Source organism: Sciurus carolinensis, chromosome 16, assembly GCF_902686445.1.
Source record: "Sciurus carolinensis chromosome 16, mSciCar1.2, whole genome shotgun sequence".
In the NCBI taxonomy this organism is placed as follows: domain Eukaryota; kingdom Metazoa; phylum Chordata; class Mammalia; order Rodentia; family Sciuridae; genus Sciurus; species Sciurus carolinensis.
The window spans coordinates 10,870,376-10,894,639 of record NC_062228.1 but is presented as its reverse complement, the minus strand read 5'-3'; the positions used below and the strand labels follow the sequence as shown (position 1 = coordinate 10,894,639).

Below are 24,264 nucleotides of genomic sequence, written 5' to 3'. Positions count from 1 at the left end.
TTCAAAAGGAAAGAATGAGAGCTGGGCATGGTAGCTCCCTTGGACATCCCTAGCCCTTTTTATTTTTATCTTGGGACAGGGTCTTGCTAATGCTGAGGCTGGCCTGGGACTTGTAATCCTCCTGCCTCCTGAGTCACTGGGATTATAAGCTTGTGCCACCATGCCTGGCTAGAAGACCTCTTTAATTGTACCTTAAGGGGGAAAAAAAGCAAACCTAGTTTTAACTTTGGAATCATAAATATGTCACATAAATTTAATTTTTAAAAAGCATCCCTAAAAATTGAAAGCAAAATGAGATAACATTAACGGTGTGTAGATTTGGAGCAACAAACTAGAGAGGAACTATTGACCTGAAAATACCATTGCCTGAGGAGGGTTTCTCAACTTCAGTACTGATACTTTGATCCGGGTAATTCTTTGGGAAGTGTGTGTGTGTGTGTGTGGGGGGGGGATGTGTTTAGCAGCATCCAAAGCTCAGGTGACCTTCCATAATTGGCCACACTTGTACTGTCACATATCACTGCTAGGAGAATTAGGCACTGTCCATGTGCCTAACACTGGGATAGGGTTTAAAAATATAAATTGTATTATTATTCAGGTGTGGTGAGGCCAAGAGAACAGGAGCTGACTGCCACTGACAAGAGAGCTTGCTATACTCACAGATCCAAGGAGGAGGGTAAGCCGTGCCACAGGAGCCACACAGAGAAGTACTAGGGTCATTCAGGAGGCAGAAGAAGTGAGGGGATAAAGTGGGTGAGAGTCTTTATTATAGTGTCCACAGGAAGTGATGGGACAAGGCAGAGTTAGTAGGTTTAGGATTGAATAATTCAAGCAGGCTCTGGTGCTGTGGACTTGTGTTAGCTTTCTGTCACTGGGACAAAATCCCTGAGATGACCAACTTAAAAACAGGAAAGGCTAGCTTGCTCTGGGAGGGCCAGTATTTTGGGTCTGTGGTGAGGAAGTACATCATGGCAGTGAGCATATGGTAAAGTGCTCACTTCACAACAGCTGGTGAGAGAGGAAGGAAATGGATTCCCACTACCCCCTTTGAGGGCACACCCCCAGTGACCGAAGACCTCCCAGTAGGCACCACCTCTTAAAAGTTCCACCACCCTCCCCTAGTGTCAAGGAGGACCATGCAGATGCCAACTATAGCAGTCCTGTCCCCAGTTTCCTAATACCTGACCCTGGGATGATTAGGGCAGGAGAACAGTGGTCCACAGTGTGAGTCCCATAAAGATGATTGTTGGGTATGACTCAGGTTGGTTAGTGTGCATATCAAGACACGCACTCACAGGTGAGCCATTTATTCTCTGTAGGAATTAGCTAGCTTGCCCTGGGAGGGGCAGTGTCTCAGCCAGCCATTCCCTCCTCCCCTCCAGGGGAGGCAAACCAGAAGCTTGGGCTTGTTTTCTCTTGGACTTCACTCATGTGCTTTTCCTTTTGCTGACTTTAATCTGTACTCTTTCCCTAAAGTAAATAGGAATGCTGAGTATAACACTTTTTCTGGTTCTGTAAATCCATCCAGTGAATCATGGAACCTGAGAGTAGTCTTAGAGAACCCTGACATAGCTGCTAAAACTGAAAGGTGAGAGGGTGATGGGATAGATCAGTTGATACCACTGAACCCATTGCTCAGTCACTGAAAGGGGGACCACCAGATAGTATGATGCAACTTGAGTAGCACAATCACCTACACAGTATTCACATTGAATCAACTGACCCTGGATCTAATTGAGTTTCTACATGTAACTACAAATGTATAGGAAATATCGTAAAAGGGGAATCTGAAAAAAATAAGCAACCAAATCCAAAATGTGGGAAAATTTACAAGATAAACAACCAATTTTTTGATACATAAAAAGGAAGGTACAGAGTTATGGATTCTTTAAAAGACATATCAATCAAATACACTGGGTAGGCCTTGTTTTGATCCTAATTTAGACAAATCAATACTCATGACATAGTGACAGTGTATTCTCCTTTGAGCCCTTTCTCATATGGACATTATGCCTGTGCTTACCTAATGCCCTTGCTAGACAGAGAGGCCTCAGAGACAGGTGGCCTATCTTAGGTATTCTGCCATCAGCCTATCACGGATGTTTGTTAAATCTGAGTGATACATTCTTGGGGGGGTCCATCATGCTATTCTATATGTGCCTCTTTTGAAGTTTCTGGCCAGGTGTGGTGGTGCAGGCCTGTAATCTCAGCAACTTGGGAAGCTGAGGCAGGAGGATCACCAGTTCAAGACTGGCCTCAGCAACTTAGCAAGGCCCTAAGCAAATAGGGAGACTATCTCAAAAAAAAAAGGGGGGGGGGGCGTGGGTGCTGGGTATGTGGCTCTGTGGTTAAGTACTCCTGGGTCCAATCCCCAGTACGAAAAACAAAAATAAATAAATAAATAAAATAATAAAAAATAAAAAGAGCTGGGCTCAGTGGTAAAGCACTCCTGGTTTCAATTCTCAGTACCATTAAAAAAAAAAAAAAAGTTTCTGTAACTGAGAAGTAATATTGACCAAATTATATTGTTACACAGTATGCATGAATAACAACAAATCTAATCATTATGTACAACTACAATGCACCAAGGAAAAAGATGTAGAGAGGGCAAAAAATTTTTTGTTAACAGTGCTTACTTTGGCAGCACATACACCAAATTGGAAATGATAGAGGTTAGCATGGCTCCTGCACAAGGATGAAATGGAAATTTGTAAAGTGTTCCATATTAAAAAAAAAAAAATTCTGGGTCTGGGGATATAGCTCAGTTGGTACAGTGCTTGCCTTGCATGCCCAAGGCCCTGAGTTCAATCCCCAGCACCACCAAAAAACAAAAATAAAATTTCTGTAACAAGTTAAAGTTAAAAAAAAGATGTATTTAAAACTTAGAAGCAGGGCTGGGATTGTGGCTCAGTGGTGGTGTGCTCACCTAGCATACGTGAGGCCCTGGGTTAGATCCTCGGCACCACATAGAAATAAAATAAAGGTACTGTGTCCACCTACAACTAAAAAAGTAATATTTATTAAAAAAAATTAAAATTAGAAGCAAAAAATAAAACTTAAAATAAAATAAAAATTAGAAGCAAGCAGGGCACAATGGCACATGCCTACAATCCCAGCAACGCAGGAGAATCGCAAGTTCCAAGCTGACCTCAGCAACTTAGCAACTTAGGAAGACCATGTCTCAAAATAAAAAAAATAAAAAAAGCTGGGGATGTGGCTCAGTGGTTAAATGACCCTGGGTTCAATCCCTGGTACAAAAAAAGAAAAAAAGACTGTGGATAAAAGCTCCTGCTGCCCAGGCATCCTACCTACCGTTATAATGTGGTGCTGTCAGGGAAAACAATCCCCTGAATTAAAGCAGAGTACTGCAGAGCATGGCCTTCAGGTAGTGCTGTTTTTGCCTTTTTTGCCAGCAATCTAAAAGGATTTCTTTTTTTTTTTTTCCCCTCCCCTGAGGGGCGGGGGATTCAAACCGCGGCCCTTGGGCATGCTAGGCAAGCACTCTCCAAAACGAGCTATTTCTTCAGCTCCTCTAAAAGGATTTCTTATGAAAAAGAATTTAATGATAAATTTATTGTTTCAAAAACATATTACTCCTATAATTAAAAAAATTAAGAATATATATTTATACAAAAACTTGTCCATGAATGTTCATAGAAGCATTATTCACAGGAATGAAAAGCAGAAATACCCAAATGTCCATCAACTAATGGCTAGGTAAAAAACATGATATATCCATACAACTAAATATTTTTATTTCATAAAAAGGAGTAAAAGTACTGATTTATGCTACAAGACGAATCTTGAAAACATAATGCTAAGTGAAAAAAGCCAGTCACAAAAGACCACATATTGTACTATTCCATTTAAATGTAATATTCAGAACAGGAAAATCCATAGAAAGAAAATAGATTATTGGTTGCCAGAGGGGGAAGAAGTGGGTGTTGAGGGAAAATGAGGACTGACTGCTAATGGGTATTATAATAGGTTGAATAGTGTCCCCCACAAATTTCATGTCCATCTGGAACCTAAGAATTTGACTTTGGAAATAAGGTCTTTGCAGATGTAGTTCATTGAGATCAGAGTGGATTAGGAGGGTCCTAAATCACATGACTGGAGTTCTTAGAGGGGCAGGTAAAGACACACAAAGAGAAGAGGATGTGTGAAGACTGAGGCAGCTATAAGCCAAGGACTGCCAAGGACTGTTGGGAGAGCAGTGCCAAGGAAGAAGCAGGGAAGGATCCTTCCCTAGGTTTAGAGGGAACATGAGTCCCATTCAATTTTGACACCTTGATTTTGGATTTCTAGATTTCAGAAATGACAATGATTTCTGTTGTGTTAAGCCATGCAGCTTGTGGTACTTTATTATAAAGTCCTTGAAAACTAACATGAAGTTGCTTTTTAGAGTTGATGAACATGTTCTAAGGTTGATGGCTGCATAACTCTGTGGATCCTTAAGTGGATAAATTTCATGGTATGTTAATTACAGCTCAATAAAACTGTTAAGAAATATTTAAAGTTACTAAAAACGCCAACCTTGAGGGACCCCAACATGGACAGCTTATATTTTCAGTCCATTATTCAAGGTAAGAAGTTGAGATCTAAATATTAGATATCAGTCAAACAGGATTGGCTGCTAGGTCTGTTGCTGATTTGTTATAGGGACTTGTGGTCTTTTAGACAGAACTTTTAGCTGTCAGAAAACCAAATGCCAACAGACTTAATCAAAGCAACAGGAATCTGTGACACAGAACTGGGGTCCAGGGTGGGTGCTGGCTTCAGGCATTCAAACCATGTTCCTAGAGCTTTGGTCCTCCCGGCTGCTTCGTTCTTTGCTGCTTTCCTCCTTCACCGGCTGTCTCTACCTGGTAGGAAAAGTTGGCCATCCACAGTTCCAAGATTATGTGGTCCTCACACCTCTGACCAAAACAGAATCTTTCTTATTAACAAAGCTGAAAACAGGGTTGTCCAGAGTTGGCTCACAGTCTCGTTCCTGAGCTGGGGAGTCCAGTTAGTTTCAACCAAGTTGGGACTGCTGAAGACTGGGAAAAGGATGGCTCCCCAAAGGAAGAAAGGTTGGGAATACAAAATTCATGTTCTCTATACCTGATGAAGCTGTAAAACTTGCAGATATTAAACATCATTTCAGTCTAATAAATACTTTCTGAATCAATGTAGGAACACATAAAGCAGAGCTGCTGGAGAGTACTTTCAAAGCAGCATGTTCCAAACTCTAATTCGGTATTTTAGAGAAGCAATAAAACATAAGTGAAGTCAGATACCCAGGTCATCAGTGAGATACCACTTTAGCAGAGAGCTACTTCAGCTCTCAATCAAGAATATATTGCTATGTTCTAGATTTCATCTATATTATACAAAAAGAGATCCAGTCCTCTGAGAGAAGTTTTGTTTGTTTGTTTAATTTAGCCATCAGAAAAGCTTAAGGATTATCCAGCATGAAGGAAGAGGCAGTTAATATGAAGAGTCCTGCTACCAGCAGATCTTCTAAAAACTTTTCTTCCTCATTTAAACTGGTGATAGTCTGATGGGTTTCTGATCCAGGATCCAAAGGCCTGCTTCCGGAGTGCACTCCAAGCTTCCTGGTAAGCAGATGCAGCTTCCTTGTGCTCCTGGTAGGTGTCCAGCTTCTGCAACCTAATGCACACACACCACCAAGCACAGGTTCTCATGGAACCGCTCACCCCTGCGGCCCCAAGACACCTGAGGAAGTAGCTGGAAAGATCGTATTGAGAGACCAGAAACAGAAGGATATCACTGAACTTTCCCACAACAACTTTCTTCTTTGTAGGGAATTCATGTAAAAGCAACATGGGTTAAAAAAGTAAGAACAAATAATACCAGTTTTGAATGGTTCTGGTAGAATCAGATAAAGCAGAAATATGTTTGTTTTTGTTTAAAGTTTTCTAAGGGCCTACAATTTCTAACAGAGGCTGTAAAGATTAGAAACTTCTTGGCTACATTTCTCCTTACAAAGCACTATCCATTGTTTGGGTGGTGGCACACATCTGTCATCCCAGCTACTCAGGAGGCTGAGGCAGAAGGATTACAAATTTGAGGCCAGTCTGAGCACTTAGTGAGACCATGTCTCAAATATAAAAAAGGCTGGGGATGTAGCTCAGTGGCAGAGTGCTCCCCTAGCATGTGGGAAGTCCTGGGTTCAATTCCCATTATTGTAAAACAAAAACTTCCATCATATATATATTCTCCTGTATATTGTCATGCAAACCCTTCCCAAGTGGTTTAGCCATCTCTGACTGCTCAAGAGTGGCCGACACTGAGAATACTTGTAATACATATGCCCAATTCAAAGATTTTCTTCTGACAGACTCCTTGTGTGTGTGTGTGTAGGGATTGAATGTAGGACCTTGTACATGCTAGGCAAGTGCTCTACTACTGAGCTACATTCCCAGCCCTTTAAATTTTCCAAAATTTTGAGCCAGGGTCTCACTAAATTGCCCAGGCTGACTTTGAACTTACAATCTGACTGCCTCAGTCTGGGATTAGAGGTGTGCACCAATGCATTTGGCCTGACAGACTAACCAAACCTGAGTCAGAGTCCTGAATTCTCTTTTTGACTGGCCTTGACATTAGACTTTGTCCTTAGCCCTCTAAGTCCAGTTTCAGAAAGAATTTTGCTGGGTCAATTTAGCAAAAAAAATCTCCCATCCTTGCTACTGGACTACCCCCCAAATTAAATTCTCTACTCCTACTCTTGGTATCTCATCACCCTGGCTTACCTTCAGCAAGAATCCTGTTTCCTAGGTCAAGTAAGAATCCCTTTAACCTAGTCTTGCTCTTTCTGCTTAGTAATTTCCATCCACAGACCCCTTTCCTTGCTCCTTGGCTTTAAGTCTCTACTTGACCTTGTATTTGAGGTTAAGCCCAGTCTCTTCCGCCTACTATACATTCTACCACAGCAGTTCCTCCTAAAGAGTCTTTCTCAGCCTCTTTAACTTAAAGTGTAAAAATAATGGTTTCTTTAGTGTGTATCTGACAGGATATTTTTTAAAAATACAATTAGTTACCAGTTACAAAAAACCAACAATAAAAAAAAAAAAAAAAAAAAACAACAATAAGCTAGGTTTGGGTCAAGTGGTTTACATGTAATATTTCACTTATTCTGAGATATCCTGTGACATGGTTAATGTTAATGTAACTACTCCTCTTATGGTTGAAGAAATAGAGGTTCATGTCTCACTGATTCACTTTTATCCTGCTTTTACTCTTTTGTTCTTTGGTGATCTGAGGACAGCCAAGTTGTTTGCTGGCTCACCTCAGCACAGAGAAAAGTTGCCTCTTGTAGCGAACACTGATTTCAGTTGTTTGATCAGTTGCCTATGGAACGTTGTTATTTAAGGGGTGGGGTCCATACACATGACAACCTGAAACTTTATCTGTGCACTGTGCTCCTGAAAACAGCTATGGTCATGAAATCTTTTGGAGCAGGTTGACACCTGCCTAGACCTGGGTTTAATCTCCACCCAGCACTACCACCAACACCACCATCATCAAAAAAAAAAAAAAAAAAAAAAAAAAAGGAAACCTCTCTACCACCTGTTTGTGTTCACTGAAAAAAAAACTGCTTTTCCTTCTACAACTTACGACTTAAGGATATCCCCCTTGTTCACCTCAGCAAGACCAGACACAGACCCTTCAAATTACCATTATCTGCAGGCAGGGCTGTGGGGGCAGGAGAGCATGTGGTCAGTAATTACGTGCTCAACTGGTTTGCTGAACCACCATTCCTGCCAAAGCTTCCTGCTGTTCACAAGCCAGAACCAAAACAGAAATGTTCCCAAACATGAAAAATGTGGGTCAACAGCGTCACCTGAGGGAGTCTGGCCACTTGTCCTCTGAAATGCTGCTCAGCAGCTTCTGGAATGATCTGAAGAGTTCCACTTTGCTGATTCTGGATCTGTTCAGAAAAAGAAGGCAAAGATGATTGCTTAATATTGTATTCTAGGCCCCTAATCAAATATAAAGGCTTCACAAGGTATTTATGTTTCAAAGTGCCAGAACCTCACTTCTGTCTGTACTTGGCAAGGAGAAAATCTAGACCTGGGATGTCCAACCAGGTTGAGGTACAAAAAATGATACTCATTATAAGAAATGTCATTAGCAGGGGGAAGGGAAAAAAATAACAGAATGAGTCAAAAACTATTACCCTATGTAAATGCATGATTACACAAATGGTATGCCTCTACTTCATGTACAAACAGAGAAACAAGATGTATCCCATGTGTTTACAATAAAAAAAGAATAAAAAAAATGAAAAGAAAGAAAGAAAGAAAGAAATGTCATTAGCACTGGAATCATTAACGTAACAGGCTAGAATGGGGTACAGTGAGGGGCAACTCCTAAATACCTGTAAGACACACCTGGTTATTACCTTTTTGTTTTTTAACCATTGTTTTCCATTTTTTTTTTTTTAGATGTGGTGGTGACATTTGAACCCTGTGCCCCCCACATACTAGGCAAGCACTCTACCACTGAGCCACAACTCCAGACCTTTTTCTTTTTTCTTTCTTTTTTTGATATGCTAGGGATCAAACCTAGGGCCTCAAAAGCTACATCCCCAGCCCCAAAAGATTTTCTTTTTCTCTGAGATGGATCTTACTATTTTGCCCAGTAGTTACTTCCCTTCAAAGAAGCTTGTCGTGTCAGTAATATGGTTTACAAGAGGTAGAAAACTCAAAAGAGACATAAGTGCTATTCCTTGTGTGAACCAGCCACCTGAAGCGCAGTCTGTACGCACTCTGGTTTTTGGAGGCCAAGCTGCTGCTCCTAGACAACAAACTTCTGGATGGATGTCAGAGTGTATAATACTTACAGGAGTGAGTAACTGATGGCTTACAAGCCCACCTGGGCCTTCGTGACTTCTGCTCATCTATGCCAGATGTGCCTTGACTGTTACGTGTTGCTTTCTTTTCCCTCACATGCACAATATATGAGATTCTTCAAGAAATGGGGAAACGCTGATGCACTAACAACGTAGTCTCATCTTTATATGCTGTACTCTGCAACATCTTAACACATCATAACCTCAGCTTGGACACGTAACTGATATTATGAAAGAGAATCATACAATCTGCCAAAAGCTCCCAGGCATGGTGGGGTCTAGCCTGTTTCAGGAATCACTGCTTGCTGGGAAGCTTAAGCCCTCACATGGTGCTGTCCCTCGGCCTGAAGTGGCTGCTGGCACTCAGGAAATAAGTCTGCTTTAACATGAACACAAAACAAAAACCAATGGGACTCCCTTTAACAAATTAAAAGGAGAAAAATAACACGAGAAACATACATGCAGAAAAAGCATTTGGTAGAATTCAATATCTACTGAATGACTTAAAATTTTTTAGGAAATTAGGAATAGGAAAAAATATATTAAGTTCATAAGGATATCTATTAAAAACTCACAACAGGGCTGGGGAGATAGCTCAGTTGGTAGAGTGCTCACCTTGCAAGCACAAGTCCCTGGGTTCGATCCCCAGCACCGCAAAAACAAAACAAAACAAAAAACTCACAACAAATAAACATCCTTAAAATTAGGAATAAAACAAGGTACTATCACTGTTTTTATTGAACATTGCTAGAAGACTGTGGCCAGTAAAACAAGATAAAATAAATGTAGGAAATGGCCTGGGTGTAGCTCAGTGGTAAGCACCTGCTTACCATTCATGAGGACCTGGGTTCATTCCTCAGCACCAAGAAAAAAAAAAAAAGGATTGAAAACCAAAATCATTATTTTTAGATGATTGTGACGTTACATTTGTCAGTTCTAGTCAGTGCAGTAAGAAAAGTAAACAAAAGGAGTGGAGGATTGGAAAGGGAATCACTATCTGTAGAAGACTACCTTAGAAAATTCCAAAAGAATTTGCAAATTATTTGCTGGATGCAAGTATTTAACTGCCATAAAAAGGAAAAAAGTTACAAAAGAGATGACCAGAAAATGAGATAAAAAGAAACAATTAAAGTAGCACCTAGGGTAGTCAACCTGCAAGATGGTCCCCAAGGACTCTTGCCTCTTGTTATTTGTGCCTCTGTGCAATCCCCTCCTACATGGAATGAGCCCCACCTGTATAACCATTAGGATATTGTAGTGGAGTGTAACTTCTTAGGTTAGGTCATAAAAGACACTGTGGATCACGTTTGTTGGGCAGCCAGCTACCACCATGTTGTAAAGATGAATACTCTAGGAGCCTCATGGAGAGGTCTGGTGTTGTATGGAACTGAAACGTCCTGCCAGCAGCCGACACTAATCTGTCAGTCATGTGAGTGAGCTGTTTTGTAATGGAATCCTCTAGCCCCAGTCATTCCTTCAGATGACTGTAGCTAATGTAAAGGAGAGTAACCTCTCAAATCCCTGAGTCGGAATTAGCTAGCTAAGCTCTTCCTAAATCCTAAATCCACAGAAACTGAAATAAATAATAAAACGTTTATTGTTATTTTAAGCTATTTTTCTTTTGGTACTGGGGATTGAACCCAGGGGTGTCAAACCACTGAACCACATTCTCAGCCTTTTTTATTTTTAATTTTGAGATAGGGTCTTGCTAACTCGCTTAGGGCCTTTCTAAATTGCTGATGCTGGCTTTGAACTTATAATTTTCCTGCCTCAGCCACCCAAGTTGCTGGGATTTATACACAGCAAGTTGCTATTTTTGGAGCAATTTGTTACATAGCAACATATAACTAATGCACATTCATGGCATAAATCTAATAAAGGATGTGAGAGATTTATATAAAGAAAATAATAAAAGTTTACTGACACTACAAAACAGCCAATAGTACATTAAGTGGTGGAATAATTCTATAAAAACATTTTATTCTTGGGTTGCAATTGTCAGTAAAAAAATATTACAGAATCAAAAAAAACTTCATTGTGAACTGGGGATGCAGATGTTTGCCTTGCATGCACAAGGCCCTGACAAGACCCTGGGTTCAATCCCCAGCAACATGCACACACACACACACACACACACACACACACACAACTTCATTGAAAAAAAAAACTTCCTCGAAAAATATCTAAGAAGACCTAAATAAGTAGATACTCAAACTACCTGTTATAAATCTAAGGCACCAGTGTTAGAGAGAGATGTACCATATTCCCTGTTCAGAAGATAATATTGAAAGATGTCAATTTTCCTCAAATTGATCTTCAGATTTAAAGGTCTGGTTGGGCATGGTTGTGTATGCATGTAATCCTAGCAACTTGGGAGGCTGAGGCAGGAGGATCACAAGTTCAAGGCCAGTCTCAGCAACTTAGCAAGACCCTGCCTTAAAAATAAAAAGGACTGGGAGGTAATGTAATACAGTGGTAGCATGTCCCTGGTTAAAAAAAAAAAAAAAAAAAAGACTTAAAGGTCCAAAAATGGCCAAGGCACTCTTCAAAGACATGTCAAGGGGACTAGCTGTAACAGAAATTATTATAAAGCCAGGGTGAACAGTATGACTCTGGTATGAAGGTAAGTAGAACAAGGGAACAGAATAGAATGCCAGAAACAGATTCAGATATATATGATTCCTAGATTTGACACAAGTGTTCACTTAAAACATGAAATTCGGCAGAGTCACAAGACAAAGCAGGTAGACACAGGGATGGGTGAAGAACTGGAAACAGACTGTCAGGCGCCTGTCATTCGCCATTGGCCTGCCTCTTGCCTGTCCATCGCCTGCCTTTCACCTATCCATCACCCACCGCTGGAGGCACCTCCCGATCGTCCGACAGCAGTCAGCAAACTGACCACAAACCTCCAGTGGGGCGCCAGCTGCCTGCTTTTGCCTGGAAGTTCACTGTCACAGTACCTGCAGGTTTGGTTACACGTGGCTGCTGCCATTTTGAGACAACACCAGGCCCCGTAGAACCCCTGGCTGGACTGACTGAGCCCCACCTCCAGGATCCCTTAGCTCGACCAATCACTCCCTGCCTCCGGGGCCCTCACATCAACTGGCTGCTCCCTGCCACCAGGACCCCAGACCGACTGATTGCACCCCGCCTCCAGGATCCTGCAACTAGACCGACCACACCCCACCTCCAGGACCCCTGCCTGACCAACCGCACTCCGCCTCCAGGACCTCCAGCTGACCATACCCACCCCCAGCTGCAGCTCCCCATTTGCCAACACATTTGGAAGCCAGAGTAGCCATCTTGGATAATCTGGAAGCTGTATCTCCCATCTTTAGGTGGGGTAAATCCCATCCTGAGACGCCTGCTGGAGACTTGAAGCTCATTGTCAGGTACCTCTCATATATCAGGCTACTGAAGACTGGGAGGTTTGAATACTATATGACTATTATAATGTAGATTTTCTTTTCTCTCCTTATTGAAAAATTTTAAGTTTTTATTTCTTTACTTTTCTCACTCTTTTTCTTTTGTTTACCTGTTCCCTCAGAGTCTCTTTCTCCCTTTTCACATGCTAACAACCAACCTCTTTTGATTACACTCTCACTCTTTCTATTATCTAGAACTTCTATATATTCTTTTCTTATCCCATTAACAGCTACATCCTATACCCCTCTGCATCCTCTTTGTCCTCCATTAGAAACTGCAGACCTTACTGCAAATCTATTTGTTATACTGAAGATAATAACTGAACTCATTCTGTTTATTATGACAATATTGTTAACGTCTTCATAGGGGCTATTTGGTTTCGGGTTGCACACTGTCTGAACTGGGCACTGCTAATATTGATCTCCCCCTTAAAGAAAAGATTTTGGAAACCTATAGGGTCACTATAAGCCTTTAGGGGGGAAACTGCAATATCCTAGGTCTGCACTGCTAGAGGGGAAGATAGATGAACAACATGAAAAAACAAGGGAAGAAAATGATTCAAACAAATCTAGATTCTATATATTAATAGAATCCAGTGATGGTATGGTAGAAGAAATGTCAGAAAAAGAGTTCAGATTATACACGATTAAGATGATTCGTGAAGCAAAGGATGAGATAAGAGAGCAAATGCAGACAATGAATAATCATACCAATAAGCAGTTGAAAGAGCAATAGCAGGAAGCAAAAGATCATTTCAACAAAGAGATAGAGATTCTCAAAAAAACCAAACAGAAATCCTTGAAATGAAGGAAACAATAAACCAAATTAAAAACTCAATGGAAAGCATCACCAAAAGACTAGACCACTTGGAAGACAGAACCTCAGACAATGAAGACAAAATATTTAATTTTGAAAATAAAGTTGCCCAAACAGAGACGATGGTAAGAAATCATGAACAGAATCTCCAAGAACTATGGGACACCATGAAAAGACCAAATTTAAGAATTATCAGGATTGAGGAAGGCACAGAGATACAAACCAAAGGAATGAACAACCTATTCAATGAAGTAATATCAGAAAATTTCCCAAGTCTGAAGAATGAAATGGAAAAGTAAATACAAGAGGCTTACAGAACACCAAATGCACAAAATCACAACAGATCCACACCAAGGCACATTATAATGAAAATGCCTAACAACAACAAAACAAGAAATTCATATAAAATAACTGTAGTTTCTATTTCTACAAAGAATAAAATGAATCTGTTTGACAGGAAGTTTTTTTTTGTTTTTGTTTTTTTTTAAATGCTACTGGGGATTGAGCCCAGGGGTGCTTTACCACTGAACAGTATCTCCAGCCTTTCTTTTATTTTTTAATTTTATTTGGAGACAGGGTCTTACTAAATTGCTCATGACAGGAAGTCTTTATTGCATACAGGAATCTTTAATATGTAATCATGCACTGGGTCTCTGCAGGTGCACCAGAAAGATACTGAACCAAAAACAAAACAAAGAAAAAACCCCCTTGTATCTCAAAATGCTTACATTTTCCCCACCCATTTAATAAAGAACTGAATTCATCCATCTGGCAATAGCTAAAACCACTAATAAGGTACTAGAGCTGAAACTGCCACAAAGTAAGAACTGTCAGACGGAAATATTAATTCTCTGGAACTAAAGCTTAAGCTACACAACTAAGTCCTGGGTGTTTATATAGCTACCTCAGTCAAGTGCAGTTGAACAAATTATTATTCAGAAAATTATTACCCAAGAAAAGTGATCTATTAAACATTGGAAAAAATATACCAAAGGCAACTGTAATGTTATATCTTTTATTCATCTAGTAATTTTAATGTAAATATGAATATAATTTTGCTATTTGACTTATGTGTATTAACTAATAATCAAATAATTAATTTTAGTCAAGATTTTCAGCTTTAAAAACATTTGGGGCTGGGGAGATAGCTCAGTCGGTAGAGTGCTTGCCTTGCAAGCACAAGGCCCTGGGTTTGATCCCCAGCACCAAAAAACAACAACAACAACAACAAAAAAACATTTGCCTGATGCATTCACTGAAGAACAAACCAGCTACATTAACCTGACACCACAGGAATAGCAAAAAACGTGCATGATTCCTCTATGGATTTTAGATTCTGATGTTACCCTCCATGGAAGTATCGGAGCACTGGGGAGAGTGGATCTATATCTGGGAGCAGGGAACATCTCTTACAAGACAAAGAAATGGGGCTCCCTGACTGACCTGGGTATAAAAATGGAGCAAGAGAACAATGTTCACAGCTAATAGAGACATATTAAATATGAAGAAAGCCAGGAGTTCCTGATCCTCAAAGAGTGAAGATTTAGGATTTCTTTTTCCTTTAAAACAGCTAGTACGATGTATCTAAGCTGACTTTACCCAGATGAAAACAAATAACTTTAAGTTTTACTGTACATATTCTCTCAAGTGGATAAAAAGACACCCAGTTATGTTCCTCATTAACTAGAATCAAAGATTTCATCTTCAGATTTGACTCTGCAATCATTTTTGGTAACAAGACAGTACATTTTATTGTTCAATAAGTCTGGAAAGTCTTATAGACTCAACATTTCTACTGCAAACATCACCCAGAATCAGCAAAGAAGGAACATGAAAAAATAAACTAATATGCTATTCAGGATACTCATATTTCCCTCTGAAATATTAATAGGTGAGTCCACACAACCCAGTAGCCACCAATGTGCAAATATCAAAGAATAATTTACTAAATTACTGAGTATTAGTGAAATATGTTGAGGCACTTCATTCACAATAACAAGAAGCCTTAGTAATCTACCATGTTATGATCTGCAGTCTGGAGAACAGATCCACATCAAAGTTCAACATACCTCCTAAATCTCATTGGAAGAAGGCTTACTGGATTTTATTTACCTCTCAAATGGCAGTGGAATGTCAAGGACTCCAGCCTCACTGCAGAGGTCATTGGTGCTAGTAGCATAACAGCTTCTTGAGAATAAATCTATAAAAGTTTTCAACACTCTGCCCTCTGGAGAACCAAAAGGCACTTTCCAAAGAACATTTTTGTCCTAGGTCACCTTATCAGCAAGTTAAGATGTCACATCTATAAAGATAAATTGGGAGTCTGAGAGTACAGCTCAGTGGTAGAGTGATTGCCTAGCATGTGCAATTCCCTGGATTTGATCACCAACACTGGGGGTAGGGGGTGGGGGTGGAAAGGAGATTGGGAATGCTGGGACCTTTCCTCCACTGGAGAGCTCTCTCCAGAGAAGCAAGTCTTTTCTCAAGCCCTGCTCAACAGCAGAACACTGCACTGGTGACTACACTGGTAAGTCTTCTGTTAAAGAGAGACCTACTCAACAAAAACTACTGAGGTTATCTAAGGAGGCTGATAATTTTCTAGGTGGCTGTTAGCTGCTTGCTGCTCTTCAAGGAATCCTGGATCCTTCTGGCAAGGAGGATAACATTCTGAGGTACTAGGTTCTTCCTTGTGAGTTGGTTAAAATAGCTGGTTGGTACCAGAGAAAGAGCAAGGAAAGCTACACATACATACATAACTTTAAGCAGCTTATGAATTCACACTGACGTTTTAAACTTAGCCTTTTCTTTATGGGCATACTCAGACACACTTGGGTTTTTCTGGAAGTCCCTCACTCTCAGGAGTCAACAAACCCTGTAATGATCTCTTCAGGATATTTTCTACAGGCATGGGAAGAGAATTTGTTTCTTCAGGACAAAGAAAGGCAGAGTAGAATTAAGCTTCTTAAAATGAGATCTTATCTATTTCCTATTATTATCCCATTATTTATAAAAAAAAAACACAAAGATTTAAATATCTCCTTCTAGTGTTGCACTAGTCTACCACGTCATCTCTAACAACCCATCAAGGTTCCTTTCCCTGCAGTTCCACAGAAGGTGGTCTCATGATGCTGGCACTCAGGCATCAGCAGTGAGAAAATCTTTCTCTGAAGCAGATGTTGGTCTTGGAATAAAGGCAATTCTGCTTCCTTCACACATCATAATGATACAAAGCTTCACTTGATGATTAGAAGGGAAATCAATCTTGACAAAATGTGTACTTCAAACTGCACCGCCCTGCTGTACTCCATCTTCCTCGATTCTCACACTATTCCTGTGGGATGGAGACTAGCAGCTAACTTGCTTCACAGTTATGGAAACAAGTTCAGAATGATTGAATAATTTGCTCAAGTCCAAATCACTGGGGAGAAAGGAAGTCAGTAATTAAACACTAGTCTCTTCAATCCCAAAGCTTCTACTGTCTTTATACTTCCTCCCTGCATGGAGTTTGCCTTCTACATGGAGAGACATCCACAACATGTAAGGCCTCAGATCATGTACTGAAAATCCTCATTTAAAGGTATGAATACACTGAGGCCCAGAGAGCAGCTGGACTTGCCCCAAGTGATGATAGTTGGAGACAGAAGCAGGATTAGAACATGAGGCACTCTCAAGCACACAGGTAGCACTGGCATACTGGGACAAGCTGGAGAACAGCACCAAGGGAATCTGAAGGAAGATGATATTTGAGTCGGAAGGCAGAGGTGGTATTTGAGCCGGGCTCTTCCAGTAAAAGAGGTTATGGACCCAGAGCAAATAAGAACAATTTTTTGCTCTGAGCCAAGCAGCAAACAGAAGCCACACTCAGCTGGGTGGGGCCGACTTGAGGACATGCAAGGCTGTCATGACAACAGACAGAGCTCAGCAGGAAACCTGTGGTTCTGTCCCTCATGACCCACACTGCTCATACATCCTTCTCTATGGCTGAGAGCTGGTCTCCTGAAGCGTACAAAAGGTGGCCTGAAACCAGGAACTCTCCTGGGGGAAGACTAGTCTAAAAATGTCTAACTCCAAAAAATTTCAATTCAACAGCCTAGGCTTTCAGGGATAGGCAGGGTCTGCTGCATAGGCCATCTAAACCCTGCCGTTTAGTGGCTCTGAAGAGAGAATCTTTAATTTAAAAAAAAGGCTAAAAAATGAACATAAATTGGGTTTTATGGGTTGTTTTGAGACAGGTAAATAAGCACATCAAAACAAAAAACAAGGGATGGGGTGGTGGGGATGGGAAGGACGTGAAATATTCTATACACACGTATGATTACATGACCAGTGTGATTCTGCACTACCTACAGCCAGAGGAATGAGAAGTTGTGTTCCATTTGTGTACAATGTGTCAAAATGCATTCTACTGTCATGTGTAACTAACTAGAAAAAATTAAAAAAAAAAAAAAAAAAATCAAATCCATCTTTGAATTTTACCATTTTTTAAAAGGCATAATAAAGAAATGTAAAAGTAATTTAGATTAAAAAGAACTACTTGTAAACTGTGGGAGTCCCACACCACTAGTGACAGCTCAATCCAGACAGATGGAAATGCCTGCGGTGAAGTGGCCTCTCCCCTGAAGTCCTCCCACTCCCAGCTACTACAGACCACCTCTAGCTCAAGGGGAGGGCCAAGCAATAGAAACAGGGTGCCCCATGGGAACATGCATGGACCTGCAGGGATGAAACCTGAGCCTCATGTCTAGCAGCCCACAAACCCTACACTTCAGCAAGTCAGCCTGAAGATGCAAAGTCCTGTTTCCAGATGCCCTTTGCCAACCCAATCACTGTGGAGCTTCCTTGATGATGCTTGGCTGATGCTGACTACAGAAACCAGAATGCCTAGTGGTGAAGGGATTTTTTTTTTTTTTTTTTTTTTTTAATTTCTTTAAGGAAACAATAGCCTTTCCCAAAAAATCGTGCTGGACAACTGGATATCCACATGCACACGCATGTGGTGGGAATATCTACCCACACAGAAAAATCAACTCGAGATGGATCAAAACCCCCAAAACTACTAGAAGAAAATATTGAGGAAATCTTAGTGACCTGTATTAGGTAATAGTTTCCTAAATATTACAACCAAAAGCATAACCAACCAAAGGAAAAAGTACATTTAATTCCACCAAAATTTTAAACTTTTGTGCTTTAAAAGATGATTATAAAGTGAAATGACAACTTATTGAACTGGAGAAAATATTTAGAAATAATATATCTAATAAAGAACTAGTATCCAAAGTATATAAAAGAGTCTTAAAATGCTCTAAAAAGATTAACAAATTAACAAAGTGGGCAAAGAATGGGAATAGGTATTTTGTCCAAAGAAGATTTACAAATGGCTGGGTGTGGTGACCTATAACTCTGGCAGCTTGGCAGGCTGAGGCAGGAGGATCCTAAGTTCAAAGCCAGACTCAGCAACTTAACGAGACCTTGTTTCAAAATAAAAAGTAAAATAAGGACTGAGGATGTGGCTCAGAGATTATGAGGCCCTGGGTTCAATTCCTTGTACCAAAAAAGAAGCTATACAAATGGATAACAATTTCATAAAAAGATGCTCAACCCTTTTAGTCATTAGGGAAATGTAAATCAAGACCATAAAGAGATATTACTTCACACTGAGTAGAATAGCCACAATAAAAAAAAAGAGACAATAAAAAGAGTTGCACAGAATGGAGGGCCACTGGAACTCCCTTTCACATTGTTGGTGGGAACGTGAAATGGCATAGCCGCCTTACTCACAATAGACAAAAAGTAAAGTAAAACAACCCAAATATGCATCAATTCATGAACTGATAAGCTAAATGTGGCATATTCATACAATGGGATATTATTTAACCATAGAAAAAAATGAAGTATTGATACAAGCTACAACATGAGTGAAGCATGAAAATAAGCTATGTGAATGAAACCAGACACAAAAGGGCACATATTATATGGTCTGTGGATATGAACTGTCCAGGAGACAAACTCATTAAGACCAAAAGTGAATTAAACTTCCAAGTGCTAGGGAGAGGAAGGAACAGGTAGTTAACTGCTAATGGGCAAAGTTTTCTTGGGGGCTAGGGGGGATGAAAATGTTCTGGAGTCATCTAGTGAAGGTGTGAGTTCACAGTCACCATCTTCTCCTGCTCCACCATGCTGTACCTGGCCTGAAGACTTCTGATTCCTTTCTTTGTTGTTCCCTGTGGAAAGCCATTAGCAGTAACATCCAATGGCTGCTCAGGAACTGCAGCCCAGCTGATAGCTGCAAAAAGGTAAAATTCTGTGGTTAAAACTGGTTTTGTTTCTTATGAATGCCAGAAAATTTTAATAAAAATATTTCTGACTCTACAGGACCATGAAAGCTGGATAAGATATCATAGAAAATGATTTTACTTTGATGCCTGGCCTCTAGGGTACAACAGCATAATCCAGTGGTACAGGATTCAATATTATCATTAACAGCTTATAATTTCATTGAAAATTTATTAGTCTAGACACAAAGTAAATGCATGTGATGGAATTTCTCAATCCTCAAAATAACCATGATGAACAATACTCTTCTAATCTGAAGATAAAGAAACTGAGGCCAGGGGAGGTAACTCACTTGCTCAGGGTCACACAGATATAAACTTAACCTGGTGTGGGTGTCTCCATTGTTGACTACTAGAATGGTAAACTGTCTGTTTAGGCTGGGCGGATGCAGACCCTCCCAGACTACTCTGACAGGGGAGAAGTTATCCCAGGAAAATCCAACCTGGATCCCTTACCTGCCCCACATGGAACAAGTCGGCTGGAACTGTCAGCTCTTTTTGCCTGTACTGCACAGCGGCTCTGTTCAAACAGTAAACCTGACTGCTGTATTTTTGGTTCTTGAACTCCAAAGCCTTTGGGTAAAGCCAAGACATTCTGACACCTAAGTGTGAGGGAAAATGTGTTCAGTTGAGGTGCACTCCTCAAGAAAAACAGTGATCTAGGACTGTGGACCACATCATCATCCCTGAGCCTTAGTGAGAGACAAAGGCCTTAGCAGGTGTGTGAATCTACTTGTTTATCATTTTGGGGACCAGAAAGTGTGCCAGAATAAAATCTACACAGTAGTGCCTATAGCTCTACTATCTATCTGAAGGGATAGATAGTAGAGCTCTATCTATCACTCTGAAGGGATAACTAAGAATTGAGTCAACATTCATCAGTGATGTCAGTAACATCAAAATTCATTCCTGCTAAAAGGTTTGAGAAAGTTGAAAACTTTAAGCAGAATCTTTAACCTGTTGGCACCTGCTTCCCAGGAAATCCTTTTAAACACACCAGAAACTGAAAATATCCCAATATAGAAAAGCTTAATTTTTTCCCTTTTGTATCTTTTGCACACACTAGATGCCAACATGATACTGGTATAAAACTGTAGAGAGCAACTCCAAGACCCGAAACCTTACACCCATCAGCAGTCACTCTGCTTCCCCTTCTCCAGCCCCTGGTGTCCACTAATCTACTATCTGTCTCTATGACTTGCCTCTTCTGGATATTTCAAATGAATGAAATCATCTTTCACTCATAAAGATGTTTTCAAGGTTCAGTACTCCAGTCCGTTTTACAGCCGAATATTTGATTCTATGGATACACCACATGCTTTTTGTCTATTTATCCACTAATGGGCATTTGGGCTGTTTCACCTTTTGTCTGTTATGAGTACTACTATAAACATTTGTATATGTTTTTGTGTGGGTGTATGTTTTCATTTCTCTTGGGGTTGTACTGAGGAGTGGAATTGCTGGGTCATATTCTGGGGTTACTTTTTAGAATCTGCTCCAGAGGCTGTGTGTTTGACATAAGCCCATGATATTTCCCTGGCCATGACTTCTCCCAGTCCTCATTTACTACAGCATTTATCAGGCTTGGCAGCCTCCTTTAGGGAGACCACTTAGATTGGTCATAAGTGTGGTAATTCTTGATCCTTTTAAAAAAATTAAAATTAAGGGCTGGGGAGATAGCTCAGTTGGTAAAGTGCTTGCCTAGCATGCATGAGGCCCCGGGTTCAATCCTCAATACCACCAAAAAAATAAAATAAAATTAATATTGAAGGGTTTTGTACTATAACAACATAATACTCTATAAAAATTAGAAAATATAGTAATAATAAAGAAAGTAAAATTCCTCACAATACCTCAACTTTGAAGTAATCATCATTAATACCTTGGCTAGATTTTTTTTTTTTAGTTGTAGATGTACACAATGCCTCTTTTTTATTTATTTATTTTTATGTGGTGCTGAGGTTCGAACCCAGTGGCCTCACACGTGCTAGGCAGGCACAATACCACTGAGCCACAAGCCCAGTCCCTCTCCTACAGTTTTCTATGTGCATATATACTTCAAGATTAAAATGGAGGGCTGGGGAGATAGCTCAGCTGGTAGAGTGCTTGCCTCGCAAGCACAAGGCCCTGAGTTCTATCCCCAGTACCGCTAAAAAAAGAAAAAAAAAAAAAGATTAAAATGGAGCTCATTTTATCTCCTCCATTAGTCTTTAAATATTATGAATATCTTTCATATTAAATACTCAGATTTTGGCCAAGTGCAGAGGTGCATGCCTGTAATCCCAGTGGCTCTGGAGGCTGAGGCAAAAGGATCGAGAGTTCAAAGCCAGCCTCAGCAAAAGTGAGGTGCTAAGCAACTCAGTGGGATCCTCTCTCTGTAAAATACAAAAGAGGGCTCAGTGGTCAAGTGCCCCTGAGTTCAATCCCCAGTATCCCCTACCACCAAAGATAGAATTCACCTTTCTTTTGCAGTGCTGGGGATTGAACTCTAGGCTCTACTATAACTTTGAGTTATATCCCCAACCATATTATTATTATTATTATTATTATTATTATTGCTATTATCTTTATTTTGTGATTTTGGAGAATGAACCCAGGGGTGCTTAACCACTGAGCCACATCTCCAGACCTTTTTATTTTTTACTCTGAGACAGGGTCTCACTAAGTTGGTTAGGGCCTTGCTAAACTGCTGAGGCTGGCCTTGAACTTGCGATCCTCCTGCCTCAGTCTCCTGAGTCACTGGGATTATAGGTATGTGCCACCACACCCTGCCCCGATATTATTTTTAACAAAAAGAAATCGCTTAACTTCCTACTGCTGAGTATTTCAGGTTTCCTTTTTCTTTTTAAAATTTACTGTATCAAATGCTTACTGTCTGAATACTTTCTTAATTACTTCATTAGGGCAAATTCCTAGAAGTGCAACTGCTAGATCAAAATGCAGGGAAACTTTTAAGGTCTCTGAACATATTCTTAAACTGCCCTCCCTCCCTGCCCTCTCACCTCCCAATCAGTGCTCTCTGCATGGCTTCCTGGCTGTATGGGCACTTCCCGATGACCACAGCTGACAGGTAGATGGGCTCTTCCAGGAAATGCATCAACAGTGCACCCTGGCATCCAAGGACATTCCATCGGGCCATCTTGTCACTGCATGACATGGAGCAAGTCCTGTCTCCCCGGCCCGGCTTCACTCGGAGCAAACCCACCTGGTGATATGCAGCGCCTGGCTTCCTTAAGTCTTCAGCTTCTCCAGGCACACACTTGGCTCCAGTTCTATAAATGTCCACTACTGTGGCACTTCTGGGAGCTACACAGGTGACAGTAGCCAGTCTCTTTACAGTGAGGTTTGAGTCACTGACACCTGGTGCAAATGGGCCACTTTCTTCCTTGCCGTGGTGTGCTGTACCATTGGTGAAGAACCTGGCAGAAGTTCCAGGTTCAAGTCTCATCTTTTTGGTTACAGGACTGTCAGGGTCTTCACATTTCCTTTCATTTTCAGAAGTCTTCAGGTTACCATTGGCTTCTAAGGTTAAACTGTTGTCCTGACCTCTGCTGACAGGACAGCAAGGCTGTTCTTCAAACTCAAGCATTGGAATGATGGAGGCATCCCCACCTGCAGAAGAGGGAACACTTAAACTAATGGTTTTCACAGGTTGTCTGGACCAGTCACGGGAACTTGTTGGAAATGCAAAATTTTAGAATGCACAATAGACTTGCTGAATCAGAAGCTCTGAAGGGGAGGGAGAAGGTGTCCCAGCAGTGTGTTTTAGTAATCTCTCCAGGTGATTCTGATGCCAGCTCAAGTCTGAGGATCACTGCCTTAAACCAAGATCAATCTGTTCTCCCAGGTAACCTGAGATGAGTTAAGAGCACGTGTGCAAATGTCTTTAGGAATCCCTGAGATTCTTGTTGAAGACTCTCTCCTATACCCAGTGAGTTAAGTTCTGAAGGAGAGAGGAATGGAAAACTCAATGTTAAAAAAAAGATCTCAGGGCTGAGGTTGTGACTAAGTGGTAGAAGGCTTACCTCACATGTGTGAGGCACTGGGTTCAATTCTCAGTATATAAATAAATAAATAAAATACTGTCCATCAACAACTTAAAAAAAAAAAAAAAAAGATCTCAGGCTAGGTGTGATGGCACACACCTATAATCCCAGTGGCTCAAGAGTCTAAGACAGAAGGATTTCAGATTTGAAGCCAGCCTCAGCAACTTAGTGAGACCCTATCTCAAACTAGAAAATAAAAAGGGCTGGGGATGTGGCTCAATTGCTAAGTGCCCTTGGGTTCAATCCCCAGTACAGATATATCTAAGTCAGAAAAATTTTTTTTTTTGGTGGGGGGGTTACCGGGGATTGAACCAGGGGCACTTAACAACGGAGACACATCCCTAGCCCTTTTTATTTTTTAGTTTGAGACAGAGCCTCGTTAAACTGCTTACAACCTCACTAAGTTGCTGAGGCTGGCATTATAGGTGTGCACCACCATACCCAGCTCTGAGAACTCTTTTCTGTGGAGGTTGTTCTATACATTAGAGAATATTCAGCAGCATCCTACTGAATACGGTCTCTACCTACTAGATGCCCATAGCCCTGCAATCTGATAATCAAGTGTCTCCAGATATGCCAAATGTCCCCCAAGAAGCAAAATTTTCCCAAGAACCACTGGTTTAGAATGAGCAAGGTTTCAGCTGGGTGTGGTGTTGCACACCTGTAATCACAGGAGGCTGAGGTAGGAGGATCTCAAGTTGGAGGCCAGCCTCAGAAATTGAACGAGGTTCTAAGCAACTTAGTGAGACTCTGTATCAAAATAGAAAGGGCTGGGGCTGTA

At 40.7% G+C, this 24,264-nt stretch overlaps 1 protein-coding gene and 1 non-coding gene across 9 annotated transcripts in view; one reads left to right on the top strand and one right to left on the bottom strand.

The window, feature by feature from the left end:
• Adat1 (adenosine deaminase tRNA specific 1) overlaps nucleotides 1-24,264 on the bottom strand; it is a 54,009-nt gene that overhangs the window by 22,271 nt on the left and 7,474 nt on the right. For 4 of the 8 annotated variants that reach the window (XM_047527817.1, XM_047527819.1, XM_047527818.1 and 1 more), the window contains 5 exons: nucleotides 22,440-23,049; nucleotides 19,894-20,039; nucleotides 19,289-19,388; nucleotides 7,850-7,936; nucleotides 3,701-5,655 (listed from right to left, as the gene is read on the bottom strand). In XM_047527817.1, the coding sequence (XP_047383773.1) occupies nucleotides 5,523-5,655; nucleotides 7,850-7,936; nucleotides 19,289-19,388; nucleotides 19,894-20,039; nucleotides 22,440-23,049 (1,076 nt within the window). In that variant the 3' untranslated portion in view covers nucleotides 3,701-5,522. Of the gene's footprint in view, nucleotides 1-3,699; nucleotides 5,656-7,849; nucleotides 7,937-19,288; nucleotides 19,389-19,893; nucleotides 20,040-22,439; nucleotides 23,050-24,264 lie in introns of those variants that run through there. The other 4 variants (XM_047527820.1, XM_047527823.1, XM_047527821.1 and 1 more) reach the window with 3 other exon arrangements.
• Nucleotides 2,629-2,730, top strand: LOC124967679 (U6 spliceosomal RNA). Its single transcript, XR_007105598.1, has one exon. It is a non-coding gene; the product is annotated as a U6 spliceosomal RNA (small nuclear RNA).